We start from the raw sequence: 24,711 nt of genomic DNA on the forward strand, positions 1-24,711 counted from the left end.
GCGAGAGCCCTGAGCAGGGGGAGGGGGAGCAGGGTGTAGGTCCATTGTGTTTTCTGATGAGATCTGGTTCCGCTTCGGTGCCTGTGATGGCCGTGTGTTGGCTAGATGGAAGACAATGGAGGGCCTGTACGCAACCAGTTTGCGTGTTAGACACCGTGAATCTACACCTGGAATTATGGTCAGCGTGCGATTTCGTGTAACAGCAGAAACACTCTCGTGGCTATCCCACGCACCTGACTGCACGTTTCTACGTCAGTCTGGTGATTCGACCATCCACGAACAGCAGGGAGTGTTCTCCAACAGAATAACTCTCGCCCACATTCCAGTAGCGTCATCCGCAAACACCTTTAACCGCCCCTGTATTGACCGATCAAGTGCAACAGGCACGAAATCCATTTCACATTTGCAATAGCTTACGTCACAGTTAACGTGTGATCTTGCAAAGTTAATAACTTAAATATGTTACCTAGCCAAATGTATTCCCGTAGTTTCATTACTCTATATTAATTAGTTTTTCGTGTTGCGATTTTTTCCGTTGTGTATACGCTGATAAGGCAAAACATTATGACTACTGCCCTTCTTGACGTTGGATGCCGCCTGCTGGCGTTGCGGGCATGTGACGTGGTAAAAAAGTATATAAGCGGAGCAGACACGGACGGGGGACAACCCTTGGGAAGAAATGGGCTACAAATGAGGAAACCCATTGAGATAAGCCATTTCGATAAAGGGCAGATTATTATTATACAGAACCTATGAACGAGTATCTTGAAAACGGCGATGCTGATCGAACGTTCACGTGCTACTGTCGTGAACATCTATGGAAAGAGGTAGAAGGACAGTGAAACTAACACTACGCATTAAGTGGTTGGTCGTCCACGGCTCTTCACAGAACGTGGGGTTCGGAGGTTTGTCTGCTCTGTAAAGTAGGATAGATGGTGATCTGTGACATCTGTTCCGAAAAAGCGCAATGCTCGTTCACGCACAAGCGTTTGAGAGCACACCACTGATCGTACATTGTTGAAGATGGAACTGCGCAGCAGACCACCCCTACGTGTTCACATGTTGACCTAACGAAATCTTCAGCTACGATTGCAGTGGGCACAGGACCATCGGGATATGACCGTCGATCAGTGGAAACGTGCCAGGTCTTCGGATAGATCACATTTTTCCTGCGCTAAGTCGATGGTTGTCTACACAAACGCCGCCATCGAGGTGAACGGCGGCTAGGAACGTGCAGCGCGCCACTGACGCAGGCTGGTAGGAGCAGAAATATGCTATGGGAAACATTTTCCTGCGTTTGCATGGGACTGTGGTAGTAATTGAAGACACGCTGACCGCTATGAGCCTCCTGCATACCTTCATGTTTGATGTCTTCACTGACGGCGATGTCCCCTTTCAGCAGAGTGCACCGTGCTACAGTGGTTTGAGGGGCGTTATAGTGAACTCACGTTGATGTCTCGCCGACCAATTACGCCTGACGTAAATCCCATGGAACCCATCTGGGTCGCTATCGGGCACCATCACCACGTACGCAAATCAGAGGTCCGTTACTAGCGCGAATTACGTGACCTGGTTGGGTTGCTTGGGGGTAGAGACCAGACAGCGACGTCATCGGTCTCATCAGATTAGGGAAGGACGGGGAAGGAAGTCAGCCGTGCCCTTTCAAAGGAAACACCCCAGCAGTTGCCTGGAGCGATTTAGGAAAATCACGGAAAACTTAAATCAGGATGGCCAGACGCGGGAAATTACGTGACTTGTGCATAAACATATAATGACACATACCTCCACAAGCCTACCAACAAACTGTCGGATCAGTAGTACGCTGAATCAGTGATGTATTTCGTTCCAAAGACGGACAAACAAACTGTTAAGCAGGTGGTCATAATGGTTTGGCTCATCACTGTATGCGGATGTTGTTGAAGATGGTGTTTCCGTTTAGATGTCTAGGCGGTACCATCGCCGGTTTTATCGGAAGTATAAAAATCACGGTGAAACCGCCAGTTATTGATGAGGCTCGGATGTCTAAGTAAGTGAAAGACCAAGATTACTTCCACTCTGCGTAACAAATAGCAGTCAGTCTGTAGGGAGCACAGTATCATAAATGTTCCCTCAACGGAACGTTGTTACTAATGATGCCCCAAGGCCGAAGAGCTGTTCACTTGGTCTAGCTCACATAAAAACGATGTCAGTTACAACTGCAGTGGATCTGATATAATTGGTACTGGATCACAAACCGAATTCCAAAGAAGTTGCCGCACCCAGTGAATTAAATTTCGTTTCTCATGGAGTCGATGAACGGCAAGAGCTGTTCAGATGTGTGTGAAATCTTATGGGACTTAACTGCTAAGGTCATCAGTCCCTAAGCTTACACACTACTTAACCTAAATTATCCTAAGTACAAACAAGCTCACCCATGCCCGAGGGAGGACTTGAAACTCCGCCGGAACCAGCCGCACAGTCCATGACTGCAGCGCCCTAGACCGCTCGGCTAATCCCGCGCGGTGCCAAGAGATGCTCAAATGTTCAAATGTGTGTGAATTCCTAAGGGACCAAACTGCTGAGGTCATCGGTCCCTAGACTTACACACTACTTAAACTAACCTATGCTAAGAACAACACACACACCCATGCCCGAGGGAGGACTCGAACCTCCGGCGGGAGGGCCGTACAGCCCGCGACATGGCGCCGCAAACCGCGCGGCCACTCCGCGCGGCGACACGAGATGCGTCATCTTCCGTGAGAACATCTGATTCCGAGACTTGCAGATCACTGGCAAGTCACCATGAAACCACCGTACTACGTGAATGTTATTACGGAAGACTTGCTTGTTCGGACGCTAATCCATTGCAGTATGAAAACCTAGCAGCAACCGACATAAAATCTGTAATATGTACGAGCACAACAGATGTTATCTGCTGAAAAATATACACCGTAGACGCGAAGAACTCGTGTAACGACATAATGTGGCCATTTGAAGTGCCGAAGGTAGAGCGACACGGTATTAAATTGCACTCCCTGATATTCTGTCTAATCAGTCATTTTTGTGATGGATAAGGAAAGTGGAACCATATTATTATCTACCTAGGTATTTAACCCCTTGCCCCGATTGGGTGGTTGCTTGATAGAAACTTACTGATGGAAATCTGCCTTCGTTACGAGAATATTACTTGTATTTTTGCTCTGTGCCCCAAACATGTTTTGATGCAGTTTTGTCTACGTTCAAATGGTTCAAATGGCTCTAAGCACTATGGGACGTAACATCTGAGGTCATCAGTCCCCTAGACTTAGAACTATTTAAGCCTAAATAACATAAGGACATCACACACATCCATGACCGAGGCAGGATTCGAACCTGCGACCGTAGCAGCAGCGCGGTTCCTGACTGAAGCGCTTAGAACCGCTCGGTCATCGTCTACGTTATCAGGAGTCTTCATATAATTATTTCAAATTTATATTGGAAAAAAATAACTGACACGTAAAAACAGAGATTTATTAAGGATTACAAATCATTATTCTTTTTAAATTCGGTAGGGCAACAACTTCATCAGCACCTAACAAAGTTTGAAAGGAGTCTCAATACAGGTCCCCATTTGGCCAGATGGTCGAATCGTGTCATATACACATTTGTGAGGCATTCGGATGCGACAGTGGCCCAATGTTTAACTGCATGGTAAAGGAGGGCAAGCATAATCGTCGTCAGTGTTCCGATCGACCATGTCGGTCCATCATAAGTGTGATTCGGTGTATTGTGCAATAAGCACAGCGTAACCCTTTCACATCTGCACTTTCTGTTCGAGAACAAGTAATGGACTCTCTGAAAAATTCTGTCATCCTCCACCATCGGGTGGTCACTAGCAGCAGCTGGACTAGACAATAACTGCCCCATGTGTAGCCTGTCGTCAAAACCATAACACAAGCGGCGGCTCTTTGAGTGGCGCCGTGACCGGGGTTCATGGACTGCTGATGAATGCGTCGGGTTATGTTCAGCGATGACTCGCGGTTCTGCTCTACCCGGATGATCATCCTCGGCGAGAGTGGTGGCGACCTGTGGAGAGGTTCCAATTCTTCCAATGTGGTCTTGAGAGGCACCGCGATGTTATTCCTAGCGTCATGGTGTGGGGAGCCGTCGGATGTGACCTCAGGTCACGGCTGGTACTGATTGAGGTAACTAAAGGCCCAATGGTACGTCACGAACATCCTGCGTCCTCATGTGTTATTTCTAATGCGATAGTATCGTGGATCCAGTTTTCAAGAAGACAATGCTGTCTGTACATGGCAACTGTCTTTATGAACAGTCTGCATGATTTTGAGGTTCTCTTGTGGCCAGTAAGATCCTCAGAGTCATCCCCTACAGAACACGTGTTGGACTGGTTCCTAGTGGTAGTATCCAGGATACCAAGGACCACTTACAGCAGTTATAGATTAGTTTGCCTCAAGACAGGAGACAACGGCTTTATGGCATCATCCCAAACTTAATTAGTGCATGTATCCAGATCAGAGGGGTACAATGTCATACTGATTAGTGGGCTCATACTACCAAGTTGTTTATAAATTTGACTCCATATTTTAGTCACTGAAATAACTTCACATACCCTCTGAACCCGAGAAATTTCATTTCATTCCCTCTTTTCATTCTGTGTGCTTCACTTTTATCTCCAGCTAGTGTAGAAATCAAAACACAGTCATCCAAATTTATTTGCTTGCAGATTACAAGCTGTAAGCTTTAGAAAATGATATGAGTCACAACAGAGTACCTCAGAAACATTATATGTGCAAATGATATTTTTTCATTCGTGTGCTTCACTTTTATCGCCATGCGGTGTAGAAATCAAAACATAGTCAAACAAATTTATTTTTTTGCTGATTACAAGCTGTAAGCTTTAAAACTGTTATGAATCACAACAGAGTACCTCATAAAAATTATATGTGCATGTGATGTGTGTGGAACTTTTTCTAATGTTACTAGCTGAGCACCCGGCATTACTCGGGTATGTATGTATTCCAGTCATCTCCGCTGGTGTCCATAATTATAGCTACAAACCGCTATTTCCCCTTCCTCTGTCTAATTCACGACATAATCATGGAAAATGTCATCGGATGTTCGTACGATCGTGCTCTGCACGGAAGATGGCATTCCGTTCCACGGACAACCAAGCCAACGATGACGTCAGGGCACCTATCAAACTCCTACCTACCTGACTCTCTGCGGTGGAGAACCGTAGGAAGAATGGAAGCAGGACAGTGGCAAACTAATGTGGCCCGATGGCTTAATATGAACTGTTCTGTTGTTTTTCAGATGTGGCGACAATTAATAGAGATCGAAACTGTATCCCGAAGACCAGGACAGGACCGACCACGTGTGATATCGAAAGAGAGAACCGTTATTTGGCTGTAGGGTACGACGGTACCGCCTTAGTACCGCACGGCAACTGGCATCTGACCTCGCAGCATCCACTGGGCGTGTTGTAACGAGGGAAACGATGTACAGAAGGTTTCGGCAGAGTTGAGTTTAGTGTCGGAGACCTGCTGTATGTGTACCTCTGACGCGTCTTCACGAAAGGAACGTCTGGAGTGGAGTCGTCAACATGCCACTGGAATGATCGAACAGTGAGCTAGTGTTCTTTTCACAGATGAGTCCTGTTTTGGTCTGGAGAGTGATTCTAAACGGATTCGCATCTGGAGGGAACGTAGGACACGATTTCGGCACCAAAACATTTTGGAAAGAGACCGGTATCGAGAAGGATCCCTAATGATGTAAGCAAGGGTTATGTTGACTACGCGAACACCTTTTCATGAAATTGTGCGGGAGAATCGACAATGTTTAACTGCTGTCAGGTCTGATGTGCAGTTGTTGCAAGGCGCTGTGGACCCAGACTTCGTACTGATGGACGATAATGCTCGACCTCCTAGAGCACGGATGGGTGATGTTCTATAGGAAACGGAAGATATTGCACGTATCGTATGGCATACTCGTTCTGCGGATTTGAATCTCATAGAGCATGTCTGGGATGCAACAGGGAGACGGGTTGCATCGCGTCAGCATACACCAACCACTGCTCAAGAGTTGAGAGCACCTCTGTAGGAAGGATGGGCGTTATTGCCTGAAATTAAATTGATAACATGAGTTACAGCATGTCCCGTCGTTGTCTGTATTGCTGCTAGAGCTGTTCACACAGCGCATTAACCAGTTGTCGGAATGTGTGTGTAAATCCGTTACGTTGGAAAAAACCAAGAATATTTTTGTCTAACATTATGCATGTTGCAGTGTTTACGTTCTGTATTCTTTACATTATTTCTACTTTACTGTCCACCATTTATACTGTTTCATGCAAAAATAAGCGCAACCTTGAGAAATTACCGTTTGCTGCTTTAATTTTGGACACCAGTGTATTAGTCCATCTCCTCCCTCTCTCTGTCCATGTCCTCCTTCCTCTCTACCTCAGTCCACCTCATCCACCCCCTCTCTCTGTCCACTTCCTCCACACCCCATTCTTTGTCCATATCCTCCCACACCTTTCTCCATCCATCTCTTCCTACCCCTCTCTCTGTCTATGTTCTACTCTTCCTCCCTCTCTCTGTACATCTGCCTCTCCCCCCTATGTCTGTTTGCTCCTTCCCCCTCTGTTAATCTCGTTTACCTCCATCCAATCCTATCCCCTCCTCCCCTCTCTTTGTCGATCTCCTCCTAATCTCTCTTTATCCATCCACTCCTCCCCCTCTCTTTGTCCATCTCCTCCAGCCCCTCTCTTTTTCCATCTTGACATCCCCATGCCTCTGTCCATCACCACCTCCCCCTCTCCCTGTCCATCTCCTCCTCCCCCTCTTTGCCAATTTCTTCCTCCCCTTGTCTCTGCCCATCTCTTCAGCTTTTTATTTCTCTGTCCATCTCCTCCTCTCCCCTCTCTCTGTCCATGTCGCCGTCCTCCTCTCTCTACCATGTTCTCCTCCCCATCTTCTCTCTTCACGTTATTACCAGCACCTCAGTAGGAGGTTGCTGGTCTGTACTGACATAGTATTTTTTACCAGATCTTAACTAATATGTGTAACAAAATTTGACTGAAATCGTTCCAGGTGTTTAGGATGAGCTTTTTACACGTGGCTTTGCCCACATACGCACATGTAAAATATATTCCACATGTATTTAACATATTTCTCGCGTATTTGGATACATATCTAGCGAATTTCCACCTAAAGTTTCAATGTTTATGACATCGTAATCCTGAGCTTTGTTGATACATTTGTGGTATGTGTGAATACTGTTTGCAAAATGTGTCGCGAATACAGTTAGCAGTAAAGCAGTAATGAATTAAATCGGCATGCTTCATGCGGCAAATTTACTGCATGATCTGCGAAAATGTAGTAAGCAATAAATATTTCTCCTTTCAAGACTTTGTGCGGGTTGTCAGCGACAAAAAGTTTATTAAGGGTTTGAAATTATGCGTAAGTTTGTTGTAAGTCACCGAGTGCTGTCATTCTCAAGTACTGAATAAATAAAGTATGGATATTAGCGAGTCGTGGGCTACACTGCTTTTTCACCCTCATCCCTACCCTTGTAATAGGTAGGTGGTTCTTACCACGACAGTGTTTCTTTCCAGGCAGTCAGTGATGCGTATACCAAGTTCGCCTGAAACCGGCGGTTCAGGAGGAGATGTGGAACACGCATACATACATATATGACTACATACGTTTTTATAATGTGTATGGTTTTGGTTTGAAGCAAAAATACTAGCAGTTCTGTCTTTTTGTTTTACAAACCATTTTCGACCAATATGTCACTAATAAAATAGAGGACAACTACTAAATGCGAACTGGGTTGAAATGTGTGGGGCCGAAAACAAAAAATACCACAAATTGTTGGGGAGGTTGAGATTGAACGCCACTTCGATTACAAGACTGTTAATGATAGAGCTCATATGCGTATTGAACAGCGGAACGTACTGAAATTAGCCATCCCCTTATCAAATGAACTATCCACCGTTAACCCTAAGATTTTTCAGGGTACGACGGGAAACATATCTCTAGATGGTCGGACGGGCTTTTTAGCCTTGATCAGCCCGAATACAAGTGCAGTGCTTCACTATTGCGCCGCCTCTCCCGTTATAAGTAGTTTTGTTCCCCAAAGATGTACCTCACTTACGATGTACTTTTTGGAATGAAAATGGACAATGTGATTCCTTACACATCTCCCCGTAATAGCAGTTTTAACCTCTAGAAATTCCTCTACCCGCAAGTGCAACGAACTTTGCTCCACAGCAGAAAATCCAAATCCCTAGATTTTTCATGAGATAAAGATTCGTCTGTAAATTTCAACAACTGCATTATTGGAGTGACACATACACATGCACACAGGGCAATTGGTGCCAGGAGAAGAAACCATCTGAAATCACTTACGCGTCAACTAGTTTTTTGTATTCATAGCGTTGATCTTACGTCTGTACTATTTATTTGCGTCCAAGGATGTATCTCAGAAATCTTACTAGGAATGTTATGCGATTGTCAATTATGAACATCCTCAAATGAGTACTGTTACTTGTACTCATCAATGAAAAATTAAGAAATTTTACATGTTTTTATTATTTGGAGTGCCAATATTTGATTAAAATATTATGAGCGCAAAGAACTGAAAATTTTCTGTAAACGTATAAAATAATGATGTAGTTTGCAAATATACGATATAACGATGTAATTGGCTAAATAGTTTGGCTCCTAGAGTCCATATAAAATAAATAAGTTACTTTTGGGCGATCTTTAAATGATACCATTTTCAGATGCTTGTGATTACGCAGTAAACAGATATTGAACATTCGAAGCTGTGAGCAGTTCACAGGGTGTTTGTTTGTCTGGGATCAACGGGAAGGCTGCAGCAGAGTCAAATGACCGCTCTAGCCCTTTGGGTTGTTCTGATAGAGGTGCAACATTTCTGCAGCCGCCGATAACGAATTACCGCTCGCTATTTCACTTTATTAATGGATTCCACTTTTTCTTGGGTCCTGCAGCGGCGCGCTACTGTACGGTGGCGCAGAGATTTTGATGTATACCAGGACTGCAGGCTTGTACCAGAATTCAAACAAAAATTAACCAACAAGTTTGTTTTTGTGGCCACACTACAATAGGTGACCTTCAGGAGACATTCCACGCAACCCCTTTCGTCTCGCTCTTCCTTGCTACCATCCAAATGAACTATAAAACAAAAGTCTAATCGTCTGAACATCTAGAACTCTTTAATCCACTTCCAGACAGACATTAGATCAACATTCAACTAACTGCAATCCCCTCCCCCACTACCCACAATTTCATACTCACAATATCTTAAGAAAACTTTAACAACTCTGTCACAAATAAAGAAATGCAGACGTCTAAACATACACATGCAAATTCGAACGCAAGCACGAACACACACACACACACATACACACACACACACACACACACACACACACACACAGATGTGTGGGAGAGAGAGAGAGAGAGAGAGAGAGAGAGAGAGAGAGAGAGAAACAGTCGTTAGGGTGGCAACACTTACGTAAACAAATAAGAAAACAGACATCAAGTGAACAAACATTTAGGACAGAAACTGCTCTCCTAAGAAAAAAGACGCTATTGTTGTTAGATCAGTAATGGTGTTCCATAGCAGTTAGCTTACGAAATATGAGAAGCAGTAGTTGTGGTCTTCAATCCGAAGACAGTTTTGATGCAGCTCTCAATGCTACTCTATCCTGTGTAAGCTTCTTCATCTTCGAATAGCTGTTGCAACTTACATCCTTCTGAATCTGCTTACTGTATTCATCTCTTGGCCTTCCTTTATGATTTTTATCCTCCACGCTTCCCTCCAATACTAAATTTGTGATCCCTTTATATCTCAGAATGTATCCCGTCAACCGATCCCTTCTTCTAGTCAAGGTGAGCTACAAATTTCTTTTCTGCCCAATTCTATTCAGAACTCCCTCATTAGTTATGTGATCTTCCTATATAATCATCAGCATTTTTCTGTAGCACCGCATTTCGAAAGCTCCTATTCTCTTTTTATCTAAACTGTTTATCGTCCATGTTTCACTTCCATACATGGCTACATTCCATGAAAATATTTCCAAAAAGACTACCTAACACTTAAATCTGTATTCGATGTTAACAGATTTCTGTTCTTCAGAAACGCTGTTCTTGCCACTGTCAATCTATATTTTATATCCTCTCTACTTCGGCCATCATAAGGTATTTTGCTGCCCAAATAGCAATACCACTTTAATGTCTCGTTTCCTAAGCTAATTTCTCAGGATCACCTGATTTCATTCGACTACATTCCATTATCCATTTTTCCTTTGCAATACACTGTCCATTCCGTTCAACTTCTCTTTCAAGTCCTTTGCTGTCTCTGACAGAACTACGGTGCCATCTACAAACCACAAAGTTCTTATTTCTTCTCCCTGAACTTTATTTACGACTCCAAAGTTTTCTTTGGTTTTCTTTACTGCTAGCTCATTGTACAGATTGAATGACATCGGGATACGCTATAACCCTGTCTCACTCCCATGTCAACCACTACTTCCCTTTCACGCTACAGAACAAAAATATCGTGAAGCGAAACAGCGTCGATGTTTTATAAGTGAAGTGGCATTGCGACCTCTAACCTGCGGCCAGATGAGGGAACTCACATTTCGGCCGGACAAACGAAAAACTACTAGCAGTAATTTATCAGTGTATAAACTATGCCACGAACTATTCACTAAGGTGACAAAAGCTGTGGGATACCTCGTAATATCGTGTCGGACGTCCTCTTGTCCGGCGTAGTTCAGCAACTCGACGTGGCGTGGACCGAACAAGTCGTTGGACGTCGCCTGCAGAGATTCTGAGCCATGCTTCCTCCACAGCCTTGCATAATTGCTAAAGTGTTGCCGATGTAGGGTTCTGTCCACGAACTCACCTCTCGATTACGTTCCATAGATATTTGATAGGATGCTTGTCGATGTAGAATTGTCCAGAATGTTCTTCAAACCAATCGCGAACAATATTGTGGCATGGTGAAAAGGCACATTGTAACCCGTAAAAATTCTATCTTTGTTTGCAGACATGAAGTCCATGAATGGCTGCAGGCGGACTCCAAATGGCCGAACATAACCATTTCTAGATCATAATTGGTACAGTTGTACTAGAAGACTCAGTCCATTCCACGTAAATACAGCCCACACCTTTATGGAACCACCAGCAGCTGACATAGTGCCTTTTTGACAACTTGGGTCCATGACTTCGTGAGTCTACGTCACTCTCGACCTCTACCATCAGCTCTTAACAACTGAAATTGGGACTCATCTGACCAGACCACGGTTTCGCAGTCGTCTAGGGTCCAACGGATATGGTCAGGAAACCAGCAAGGGCGCTACAGGCGATGTCGTGCTGTTAGCAAAGGCAGTCGCGCCGATCGTCTGCTGCCATAGCCAAATTAACACCAACGCTTTGTCCTAACGGATACGTTCGTCGTACGTCTCACAAGTAGTGTTGCTTGTCTGTTGGCACTGACGACTCTACGCAAACGCCGCTGCTCTCGGTCGTTAAGGGAAGGCCGTCGGCCACTGCGTTGTCCGTGATGAGAGGTAATGGTTGAAATTTAGTATTCTCGGCACACCCTTCACACTGTGGATCTAGGAATATTAAATTCCTTAACTATTTCTGAAGACGAATGCCCCATGCATCTGCCTCCAACTACCACTCCGCTTTCAAGTCTGTTAATTCCCGTCGTGCGACCATAATCACTTCGGGAAAGAAAAAAAAATGGCTCTGAGCACTATGGGACTTAACATCTCAGATCATCAGTCCCCTAGAACTTAGAACTACTTAAACCTAACTGACCTAAGGACATCACACACATCCATGCCCGAGGCAGGATTCGAACCTGCGACCGTAGCGGTCGCGCGGTTCCAGACTGAAGCGCCTAGAACCGCTCGGCCACCAACGGCCGGCTCCACTTCGGAAACATTTTCACATGTATCACGTGAGTACATGTGACAGCTCCGTCACTGCACAGCCCTTTTTATATCGTGTCTACGCGATACTACCGGTATATGTATATGTGCATATTTCTATCCTATGACTTTTGTGTCCCGAATGTAAGTTTTCGCATATATAAGAAAATCTGTATTATTTCGAATTAAATATAACTGAAGACGCCTTGATGTAAAAGGCGAAACACGTCTGGAACGTGAATAAATAGGCAGTGTAGCAAGCAAAGGCAACGACCTTGCCACCGTGGTAACACCTGTTCCCGTCAATTGCGGGAGATACCTGTTGCCGGGCTTGGCTACCACTTACAAGGGAACCTCCCCATCGCACCCCCCTCAGATTTATTTATAAGTTGGCACAGTGGATAGGCCTTGAAAAACTGAACACAGATCAATCGAGAAAACAGGAAGAAGTTGTGTGGAACTATTAAAAAATAAGCAAAATATACAAACTGAGTAGTCCACGTGGAAGATAGGCAACACCAAGGACAATCTGAGCTTAGAAGCGCCGTGGCACTGTGGTTAGCGTGAGCAGCACGCGGAGCCAGAAGTTTTCGGTTCAAGTCTTCCCTCGAGTGAAAGTTTACTTTCTTTATTTTCGCAAAGTTATGATCTGTCCGTTCGTTCATAGACGCCTCTGTTCACTGTAATAAGTTTAGTGTCTGTGTTTTGCGACCGCACCGCAAAACCGTGCGATTAGTAGACGGAAGGACGTGCCTCTCTAATGGGAACCGAAAACATTTGATCGCAAGGTCATAGGTCAACCGATTCCTCCACTGGAACACACATCTGATATATTCTACACGACACTGGTAACGGCATGTGCGTCACATGACAGGAATGTGTTGTCGACCCTCATAACTTGTACACTAGGCGAATGGGTAAAAGGATTCTTCTACCTTGCCGATTTAGATTTTCTTGTGGATGTGATAATCACTCCCAAAAAAAGTGATGAAAACGTAAGAGTTTGTCACATAAACTGAAAATAAGAAATTAAAACTTTTCACTCGGGGAAGACTTGAACCAAGGACTTCCAGTTCCGTAGCTGTACACGCTAACCACGGGACCACGGCGCTCTTGGGTCCACACTCTCCTTGATGTTGCATATGTTCAATATGAACTACTCAGTTTGTATATTTTGCTTAATTTTTCATAGTTCCACACAACTTCTTCCTGTTTTCTCGATTGATCTGTGTTCAGTTTTTCAAGGCCTATCCACTGTGCCAACTTATAACTAAATCTGAGGGGGGTGCGATGGGGAGGTTCCCTTGTTAGACCGAGCGAGGTGGCGTAGTGGTTAAACACTGGACTCGCATTCGGGAGGACGACGGTTCAATCCCGCGTCCGGCCATCCTGATTTAGGTTTTCCGTGATTTCCCTAAATCGCTCCAGGCAAATGCCGGGATGGTTCCTTTGAAAGGGCACGGCCGACTTCCTTCCCAGTCCTTCCCTTATCCGATGAGACCGATGACCTCGTTGTCTGGTCTCCTTCCCAAAACAACCCAACCCCCCCCCCCCCCCTTGTTAGATGTGTGACCATCCGGGTCTGCCCAGCGCTCTTGGCAAGTGGGTAGCACTCAGCACTTGTGTGGCCAATTGAGGAGCTACTTGCCTGAGAAGTAGCGGCTTCGGTCACGGAAACTGACAGTGGCCGGAAGAGCGGCATGCTGACCACCTGCCCCTTCAAATCCGCATCCAATGACGTGTGTCAGCAGAGGTTGACACGGCGGTCGGTCGATGACGTTGGACCTTCGGAGGCCTGTTCGGATTGAGTTCAGCTCAGAAGAGTAGCAAGTAAAACAAAAAAGTAATTATGTAATTGTATTTCGTCGAGGCCTTTGGCAGATGATGCTGTAGTATACAGAGAAGTTGCAGCATTAGAAAATTGCAGCGAAATGCAGGAAGATCTGCAGCGCATACGCACTTGGTGAAGGGAGTGGCAACTGACCCTTAACATAGACAAATGTAATGTATTGCGAATACATAGGAAGAAGGATCTTTATTGTACGATTATATGATTGCGGAACAAACACTGGTAGCAGTTACTTCTGGAAAATATCTGGGAGTATGCGTGCGGAACTATTTGAAGTGGAATGATCATATAAAATTAATTGCCGGTAAGGCGGGTGCCAGGTCGAGATTCATTGGGAGAGTCCTTAGAAAATGTAGTCCATCAACAAAGGAGGTGGCTTACAAAACACTCGTTCGATCTATACATGAGTATTGCTCATCAGTGTAGGATCCGTACCAGGTCGGGTTGACAGAGGAGATAGAGAAGATCCAAAGAAGAGCGGCGCGTTTCGTCACAGGGTTATTTGGTAAGCGTGATTGCGTTACGGAGGTGTTTAGCAAACTCAAGTGGCGGACTCTGCAAGAGAGGCGCTCTGCATCGCGGTGTAGCTTGCTGTCCAGGTTTCGAGGGGGTGCGTTTCTGGATAAGGTATCGAATATATTGCTTCCCACTACTTATACCTCCCGAGGAGATCACGAATGTAAAATTAGAGAGATTCGGGCGCACACGGAGGCTTTCCGGCAGTCGTTCTTCCATACGCGCCTGGAACAGGAAAGGAAGGTAATGACAGTGGCACGTAAAGTGCCCTCCGCCACACACCGTTGGGTGGCTTGCGGAGTATAAATGTAAATGTAGATGTAAAACTTTGTATCCCGCGCGAATATTAGTGCGGAACATTTACAGTGAGGACTAGAAGCTTTATAGTGTGCTATTGAATTTATTTCAATGACCGATTGCAGATTTTGTCGGAATTTCAGTTCCGTCAGTTAGAAGCTCGTAGTGGAGTCGCAGGTGTCTGAAGACGGTGTCGTTTACATATTTTCTGTCGACTACGAGGGAAGAATGTCGGTAATAGAAAGCGACGCTTTGTGTGTGCGCAGCGATGCTGAGCAGGTCGTGCTCGTCGCGGCGGCGGCGGGCAGCCCGCAGCGCGAGCAGCACGCCGGCCCCCGGCGGCGGTGGCGTGGGCGGGGAGCCGCGGGCGGCGCGGGGGCGGCGCGCCAGCGTGGCGGTCGGCGCGCACGACGCGGAGCGCCAGCGGCGCAGCCTGAGCCCGGGGCCCGCCGCCACCGCCGGCGCCAGCATCAGCGGCAGCGGCAGCGGCAGCACCAGCCCCGCCCTGCTGTGCCCGCCAGAGCCGCGCAGCTACGGCCGCAGCCCGCGCCACAGCGTCGCCAGCGTCGCCAGCGTCGGCGCGCCCCTGGCAGAGGCCGACGCCTCCGCCGGCTGCCTGGGCCCCGGCCACCGGCCGCCGCCGCCGTCGCCGCGCCCGCTCTCCCCGGCGCTGCTCGAGCCGCCGTCTCTCGTCGTCGCGGACGCCGACGCTCTATCTCCAGGTACGGCCACGCCCACATCGTTGCGCCGCTGCTCCGTTTGCTAACCGCGAAAGCCTTAGCCCTTACCGACACGACATCGTCGTACCTCGAGTTCTCGACAACTTCCATTTCTGCGTACGGTCCGGTCTTCACTCCACTTTCCGCATTATCGTAAACGGACAAAATTTCAAAACGCAATCTCGAAATAAGTTTAGAACGGAAGCTTTGGATCTAGAATTTTTTGAACAGTTTTACATACACATTGAGGTCGTTCCTCATATTCTTGCCAACTTCTATTTTTCTATACTGTTGGGTCGTGCCCCATCATTTCCAGTGAACTCGGTATCCAAATTGCAATAGACGATATTCAGCCCTTAAAAAATCAGTTCTAAAACGGTGGCTCCGCCCCCAGTATTCCTTGGGAAGCGAATATAAGGTTTGTATCGAATGACAGTCTTTGTGACATAGGAGAATTTGTGCGTTATTTCGTAGTTCGTTATGTCAGTATACCGTGACACTTGAATTCGTGCCAGTGATTAATTCTATTCGTACATTAGTATCGAACAGTTGTCATTCCAGCTACTATCGAAGTCGACATGTCATGTAACTTACACAGGTCTTGCGAATGCATATAAAAATCGTCGTGACAAAAAGCTGTAGAAACCTTGATAACCGCTGTCTGTCGTTTCTCCGTGTCTTTAGATTTCTCATCTCGCCCAACGGATTGCGCGTTTTTACTGAGCTCATTTCCTTCGACTTCAACTCCCGTTGCGCGTGATTTACTTAATTTTACAGCCGCGTGAACGTTTCCTGCTTTATTCGCGTATTTCGACTGGTCACTAATTAGAATAGGAAAAGAGAATTAATGTAGAACAATTATGAAAATACAGTAGTCAGTTCCGCGAAGAGAGGTGGGATGCGCATGTCCGCCGGCGGGATAGGGGAGGAGCGCCAATGGGGCTGAGGATAGAGAGTAATCAATACTACAGGCTGACCACCCCCGTGCGGGCGCGCCTACCCTGCGAGACGGGGGCGCACACCCGAGGGTGCGTTCTGGCTGCCGTCGAGGCGCCCCACTGAAAGGGGCCTTCCTTACCTGTGCTACGGCGTACGCAATGCAGCACCAGACAGACCATTCGTCTACAGCTACGCTGGCCACTTTGTCCTGCACTAATTTTGCCCTCGTAAGTAGTTACCTTTGCTTATATCGCTGTTTCTTTTGCGGCAATGTCTGCATGCAACTTACCGAAATATTCTATCCTAAAATCTGACACGGTAAGCAATTAACTGAATTCATCCCGCTGCAATGGAAGTAATATGGATTTTATGTGAATGAAGTCAATGAAGACACAACGATACGAAAAGATTTCAGTGAAAACCTGTCACAGTTGCTGAACCTTCCAGGAAATGATCATATTGTGACAACGTGACAACAGAATGTTTGTGTCAGGTAAGACTCGAACACGGATGTCGTGCTTGTTATGGGTCACTAGGCTACCTCAGCACTCCTGCGCTCAAACTTTCTGATGTGCCCGCCTATGATTTCCGAACGTCACTATCGAAATTCTTCTACAAGGCACGTGTGGATAGCATTTTTGGAAGAACGGACCGTATCGTACAGATGTAAGTCAGTTGAATTAATGTCACTGTAATGAAAGGAGGCAAATATCACTAACAACGAAAATTTTAATCACGTCTGGAAGAAGGGATTTTGATTAACAAACTAAAATACAGATGAAATATGTCGCGAAGAAATCAAACAATTTTAAGGCTACTTCCTGGAGACCTTGTCGTTTACATAACGGGCAGTCAAATGAAAAACAGACAGCTGCAAAAAAGTAGGTGTAGTGTTTATTACTTCAAGAGTACTCGCCATCTGTATCCCACAAGACGGTCAGTGTCTTCGTCGAAGACCTTTTTTGTTTGCCTGCAGAACAGTGACTGTATTCAGGCGTGCTCCTCTTCGTCCGAAACAAGTCGTTGCCACGACTGCCTTTCATCAGGGCTCCAAAAATGTGGAACTCGCATGGGAAGAGGTTGGGACTGTACGGAAGACGTGTATAGGGCTTCCCAGCGAAACTCCTGCAGCGTAGTCGAAACGACGTCGGCAACATGTTGTCGAGTACGGTGCAGAAGCTTCGCTAAGAAGCCGTTACGCATCCTCCATACAGTTCCGATCTCTCCCCGTGCGATGTCTATATTTTTGGAGCTCTGAAGAAAGACATTCGTGTCCGTCGATTTGCTTCGGGCGAAGAGGCGCACGCCTGGTACAACCATGGTACCATAGGCAGCGCCAGACATTTATCCATGTAGGTACTGACCGTCTTGTCTCATAGTGAGATAAATATATTAACTGTTGCGGGGTTTGCTTTTGAAATAGTAAACAGTGTACTTACATTTTTCCATGTGTCTCGTTTTCATTAGACTGCCCCTTACATTACGGTGTCAGCCAAAGATGTTTCATCTACTTTCTCTAACAAAGCACCTTACATAGATGGTACCGAAGTATAAATAAATACACAAGTTAGCTTCAAATGTGGACTAAATACAGTTTCACTTTGCAGTTAGTATTTATGTGTCAATGTATACTGTGCCCATAATTAAATGTTTTTGTCTGAGACGTTATGAATTGTGTTCGCTCATACAGCGGTTGTGCCGGAGCACTTGGAGACTCGCACATATCCAGTAACATCAAAAGACATCGCTGGCATTGTACAACACGCTGCCTCATCCACGAATCCACGAGAACGTGCTGGAAGTCAGCTAAAACATAAAGTAAAATCTACAGGAACATCTACAAAAACTTCTATGAGGGCACAAAGATATCATCACAAATTTTCAAGGATGATGGAGAAGGGAAAATGTATAAAGTTGAGGTAAGGTACCCTCCTCTGGAAACGATCAAGCCGAAAGTTATAACCGAAAATCGTTCTGATACCTCTGACCGTGGAATACATGTACCGATACTGTTGTTGCTAAAATTATAGAGTAGGCAACTTTCAGGGATGGTAGTACGGACCAAAACAACAAAAAAGTCTGGTAAACATGGGCTCTAAAATGTTTACCTTAGGAGGTAAGAGCATTTGTTCGTCTTCGACTCAGTGAAACATATTTCTTCTAATGAAGAAGTGCTCATATCTCTTAAGATACGCATTTTAGATCCTATAGTTACCAGATATTTTTTCTTGTTATGGTCCATATTACCTCCTCCAAAAATATAAAACCAAAGAGCTTGCAATAGAAGATATGTCTTTCACAGTATCGAAGATGAACAAGTTCCCTTTGCTACCGTCCCCACCCCAGGGTGAATGGTCGACAGTCGCTGATTGGAGACTCTCTAGACAGAGGGTGAAAATGAGTGCTGTCTGTATGATTGTCCGCGTGTGTCTTAACAACTGTGAGGTGTCGCCCATTGCTGAAAGTACAACTGAGTCAGCAAGAGCCGCCTCACCTAGGAATGAAACTGATCCACCTGCAACGTCCAGCCTTACATAGAGGGAAGGTCTGATCGTTATTGGGAGGTCTAATATAAATTTAAGGCTTTTTTAACGACGTCAGTATGATTTTAGCTGTTAGCGTTTTATTTTACGATTGCAATTTCAGCATTAGTGCCATTTTCAAGCATCCAAAAAACATATTACAACGCAGTGAAAACAGTGGCAAATGAGACGATCAGTACGAATAAGAAGGTAATAAATTTAAGTGTTACGAAGGCTTTTCTGTAGGTATTTGTCTGGAAAACATAATACAACGCAACGAGAACAATGTAAAGTGGGAGTAATAGTATGTACAATAAATGAACAAATATAAGTCAAAAATGGCTCTGAGCACTATGGGACTCAACTTCTGAGGTCATTAGTCCCCTAGAACTTAGAACTAGTTAAACCTAACTAACCTAAGGACATCACAAATATCCATGCCCGAGGCAGGATTCGAACCTGCGACCGTAGCGGTCTTGCGGTTCCAGACTGCAGCGCCTTTAACCGCACGGTCACTTCGGCCGGCAACAAATATAAGTGTTACGAAGACTTTTCTGTGGGTATTTGTCTAGAGTTTAGCCTCGTACAGAAGTGAAGCTTGGAAGAAAAGCTGTTTAGGCAAGAAGGGAATAGAATCTTTTGAGATGTGGTGCTACGGAAGCATGTTGAAGATTAGATGCACAGATCGAATGACTGATGAGAGGGTACTGAATCTAAATTGAGAAAAAGAAACTTACGGCAGAACTCAACTAAAAGAAGGAGTCGTTTGCTAAGACATATCCTGAGGCACAAGGAACAGTCAGTTTGGTAATTGAGGAAGATTGTGTGTGAGGGGGTAGGGAGCAAAATTGTAGAGGGAGACTTGGGAATGAACTTAGTAAGCAGGTTTAGATGAATGTAGGTTTCAGTAGATATTCAGATATATAGAGACTTTAACATGAGACACTAGCGTGGAGAGCTGCAACAAACTGTCTTCTGACTGATGATCACAACAACAACAACGGCACGACGCAAGGACATAGCAGCTAGATCGGGAAAGAGGTCAAGTGTGGATTCTGTACCCTTGCTGTACCCGCCTAACTGCATACAGATAGGTCTGCAAATTTGTGACAGTGAATTTTTAATGCATATGACAGTACTTGTAGGATTAATAGTGCAAAACATGGGTCGCATACAATATATAATTGATACATGAATAGTTCACCTCATGAATATTATTGATTACATGCTCCCCACGTTTATCGTTATAAATATTACAAGTATTTTCATAATTTTTAAAAATTCACACTCACAAATTTTCAGAATTATCTGGATGGGGTTGAATATGGGGCTACTAGAAATTATTTTATACGTTTTAATCCGATTTAAAAAGTGTTACATTAAAAATTTTGTTTTATTTACATAATTATTTATACTAACAGTATTTTCCGAAATTTATCATGGACAGCTGGTGAGACAATCCACCAGTAAGGGAAACGTATAGGATGTCCTGGTGACAAACAGGCCCGAACTTCACGGTTCACTCTACGCAAAGGAAACGATTCACTGGTTGTTTGTGTCCAAAGGAAAGGTCGGAAAGTTAGGAAGGTACACCTACTTACCAATCAAATGATTAGAAGCTACCTGAGCAACCAACAGAAAACACTGAAGTTTGTGTACGACAGTGAAGAGGATCTTTAGCAAAATACCAGATGCCCTGTGGGCCTTATTTTAGATAATTTTGTGCCCTGGAAGGCAGACATGGGAAGAAATCACTATGGTTCAATAACACTATCAAGACGTTAATACTGAAACAGAGAGAGCTGATACGCATTTTCAAACGAATCCTATCCCTTATTGACACACAAAAACGGAACGAAGTGAAAAAAGCACAAAGAACACTATGCCAGGGCTTTGATTGATTTAGAAACTTGTTGAGCTATCAAAAAATCGTAAAAAGTTTTGGTCCTAGAACAAAGCTAAAGTCGCTGCTTATAAAATAAGTGCCGCCCGGTGTGGCCGTGCGGTTCTAGGCGCTTCAGTCTGGAACCGCGTGACCACTACGGTCGCAGGTTCGAATCCTGCCTCGGGCATGGATGTGTGTGATATCCTTAGGTTAGTTAGGTTTAATTACTTCTAAGTTCTAGGCGACTGATGACCTCAGAAGTTAAGTCGCATAGTGCTGAGAGACATTTTTATAAAATAAATCACTGGCTGTAATGGGTAACCAGTTAGCTTCTTTACCGAATATTCAAAGGAACTGGTCCCCTTCCATCAACAATTTGTCACAGGTCACTTGAACAACGAAGCGTGCCGCGTGACTGCAAAAATCTGCCGGTAGATCACGTCTATACGATCAGTTTCAGGAAATATGTGCATAGCTATAGATCTGTTGAACTAATGTCAGTATGCTGCAGACGCATGGAAGATTTATTTTCCCCTCGATGATGAATTTTCTTAATACCGAACAACTTCTATGTAGAAATCAACTCGGTTGCCTTAAGCACTGATTGTATGGAACCCAGTTTGCTCTGTTCATTAATAAAATCCAACAGGCAGGGACAAGCGGAGCTCAGGTTGATGCCAAGTTTCAAAAAGCTTTCGATACAGTACCACACCGTCACCAGTAAATAAAATATTTGCATATAGAATATTCAAACAGATATGAGACTGGACTCGTTACGTCTTAGCAAACTGAATTCGGTACGTCGTTCTTCCTTAACGGTGAGACAGCCGGAATGCGACCTCCAGTGCTGCTTAAGATAGGTTGATAGGAACGCTACTGTTCACGATATAACTAAATGACATGGTGATAAGTTCTGTAGATGTATGAGGATGTTCACAGACAAGGAAGGTACTGCCTGACGAAAAAAGTGAAGCACCTGGAGGGCGAGTATTAAACTAAATGAAACTTGACAGGGTTGAGGAGATTTGTGATGATATTTCAGTGATTTCAATACCGAGTTGTATTTACAAAGAACTCTGCAATATGAGCCAACTTATAAGAGTTGCTTTGCTCCACGTTTTGCCTGAATGGATGCACCGATTTAGTGAGGGAGGATATCATAAAGTTGTTGTAGTCTTTCTTGAGACAAGGTGGCTCACAATTATTGTAACTGGTCCTTGATAAGCTCGATACTTGCACTAGATATACTTGACATCCAAGCCACTCCCACACATGTTGCGTAGGGGGCAGATCTGGGGATCTTACTGGCCACGATACTGCCTCGACATCATGCAAACAGATATTAAAGACGCGTGCAACGTGCGATCAGGCATTGTCATATTGAAAAATGATAGCACGATACCGTTGCACGAGAGATATCATACGAGGACACACGATGTCCTAATGGAATTGGAGTCTCCTCAGGTCGCAGACATTCTTTCCGACAATGGTTATTAGGTGCAGTGCTGAACTGCGATTCATCGCTGAACTCAATCCATTCATCAGCAGTCCATGCTCCCCGGTCACGGTAACAGTCCGAACGCAGCTGATGATGATGTTTGGTTTGTGGGGCGCTCACCTGCGCGGTCATCAGCACCCGAACCAAATCCCAATTTTGACACAGTTCAATTTTTACACAGTCCAATCTAGCCACTGTCACGAATGGTGGTAATGAGGATGAAATCCCGAGGACAACGCAAACACCCAGTCCCCGGGCAGAGAAAATCCCAATTCGGCAGGGGATCGAACCCGGGACCCCGTGTTCCAGAGGCAGCAACGCCAGCCACTGGACACGAGATGCGGATTCAGAATGCAGCTGTTTGTGCTGTGGTGTTAACGGCAACCTACGCATGGGACGGTAATTCTCTAGTCCGTCTGCTGCTAGTGTCCAACCAATGGTGTGAGGTAACATAGAACGTGGCAGGGAGTCCATTTCTTGTTGGCTCAATGGTTCAAATGGCTCTGAGCACTATGCGACTCAACTTCTGAGGTCATCAGTCGCCTAGAACTTAGAACTAATTAAACCTAACTAACCTAAGGACATCACACACATCCATGCCCGAGGCAGGATTCGAACCTGCGACCGTAGCGGTCACGCGGTTCCAGACTGAAGCGCCTTTAACCGCACGGCCACATCGGCCGGCATTTCTTGTTCCCGGATGGCAAATGTAGACGTAAAAGGGTTCGGACGTGTTTCGTGCACAATTATGGCAATCCTCTCTTGTGGTCAGACGTCGACCGGAACATTAACAACGAGTGTGCTTGCCCTTACGTTCCCATGAAATCCGGCATCAGGCCATTGTCACATCTGAATGCAACAAAAATCTGGATACTGTAGAGTTCGACAAGCCAGCCAAACTGAGATCCACAAGGAGGCTCCTTACAAACTCTGCCAGGTGCTAATAATGCTCTCTTACATTAGTACGCCGTTATCTTCGTGTCCTTCACAGTGATGAGTCAACATCTTTTGCTGTTCACGCCCTACATATAATACCAATGCCCCTCTGTGGCCGTTCTACATGTCGCAGAAAACTACAACACTAATTATGTATAATATAGCCAGCAATGGTGTTACATGTACGAAGTTACCCTGACATACTACCATGTCTTTTGGATGCTTCACTTTTTTTGTAAGGCAGTGTGTAATGTAATATACGTAAGTTGACAAAAGCGTCCGTTTAATTTGATAACAAGATCGGCTTTTAGGCAAAACTGTTAAACATCTAACAGTATATGATCGGAGGAGTACAACGAGCACATAAATGCATCAGTGGGAAGGGCAGATGAAAGGGTCAGATGGGCCGATGCCATAATGAGATTTCTTTGAAGCATCCTAAGAAAGTGTAACTCAACCTCAAAGAGGTCCTCTACAAAATTTTGCTCGGTCAATTCTTGAATATTATTTGACGATCTGGGACCCTTGCTATGTTAGATTACATGAAAGGAAAGTGATGATTCATAGAGGTGGCCTGTGCTTTCTCGTGAGTTCATAGTGTCACAGAAATCCTCATCAAATTGAAGTAGGTTATTATGCAAAAAGGCATTGTGCATCGTGGATAGCCTTAGTTTCAGAATTTCCGAGGGGTTACGGTCCTAAACGACTCAAGAAACATACTACTTCCATCAACATACAGGTGGCGTAATGAACGCAACGATTGAATTTGAAAAAAAAAAAAAAAAAGGATTTAAGCAGCTCTTCCAGCGTACAGTTCGCAGATGGAACAGGAAGTGGGGAAAATGATTCTGGTATACTACTTGCGTTCTTTGCCAACAGTCTTCGACGACTTGCGGGGAACGGGCGTACTGCGTTGACAGGAAATAGGTCCACCAGTCATAGAGCGAATAGAAATTGGAGTCTACCAAACTGTGTCTAAATGACCGAAGACTCCCTTTGGAACATCAAGAGGTATTGGAAGAAGCTGAGAATAATAGCGTCAATGGGAAACTACAATGAGATAGATCGTTACATTTTAAAAATAGCTTGCTGGTTGCTGGCGAAGAAAATATTACAACTAACTTTCTGCAGTACTTTGTGGAGATGGCGCCTACGCGTGTAGGTGCCTAATGTTTATATCATCAAGGACAGACGCCGAAATGCTACAAATTTTTTTGCGGAAAAGCGTAATGAATGGAGACACACTAGAAGGAACCGCGTTTTATTCTCTGACGACCTGTGATTTGATGTTGAACCAATCAACCAATTGATTTGATCAATCGGCAACTCTGGAAGAGAAAATATTCCCTTTTTTGGGCCATACATGAATTGATTCTGTGGTTATCAATCAGTATCACCAGAGATACCAACCTCCAAATCATACGAAACGGTTTGGACGAACCGAAGCTGAAATGAAAACATGTACTGACATTTTTTCCGCCACCTGTTGGTGCCATTGAGAGTTTTCCGTTTTTACACATTATCGTCAGTGTTCTGCCCTAGAGCAGATAGATGCATCTAGCTCTCCATGCAGTCCTATCATTTGCTACCCTCTTCG

General features: G+C 44.9%; 1 protein-coding gene across 1 annotated transcript; it reads left to right on the forward strand.

Moving 5' to 3' along the window:
* The first annotated feature begins 14,883 nt into the window (after positions 1-14,883).
* Positions 14,884-15,381, forward strand: LOC124722381 (circumsporozoite protein-like). The gene has a single exon (XM_047247555.1). It carries the CDS (start codon positions 14,884-14,886, stop codon positions 15,379-15,381), a length of 498 nt encoding a protein of 165 aa, XP_047103511.1.
* Positions 15,382-24,711: the final 9,330 nt, after the last annotated feature.

Source organism: Schistocerca piceifrons, chromosome X, assembly GCF_021461385.2.
Source record: "Schistocerca piceifrons isolate TAMUIC-IGC-003096 chromosome X, iqSchPice1.1, whole genome shotgun sequence".
In the NCBI taxonomy this organism is placed as follows: domain Eukaryota; kingdom Metazoa; phylum Arthropoda; class Insecta; order Orthoptera; family Acrididae; genus Schistocerca; species Schistocerca piceifrons.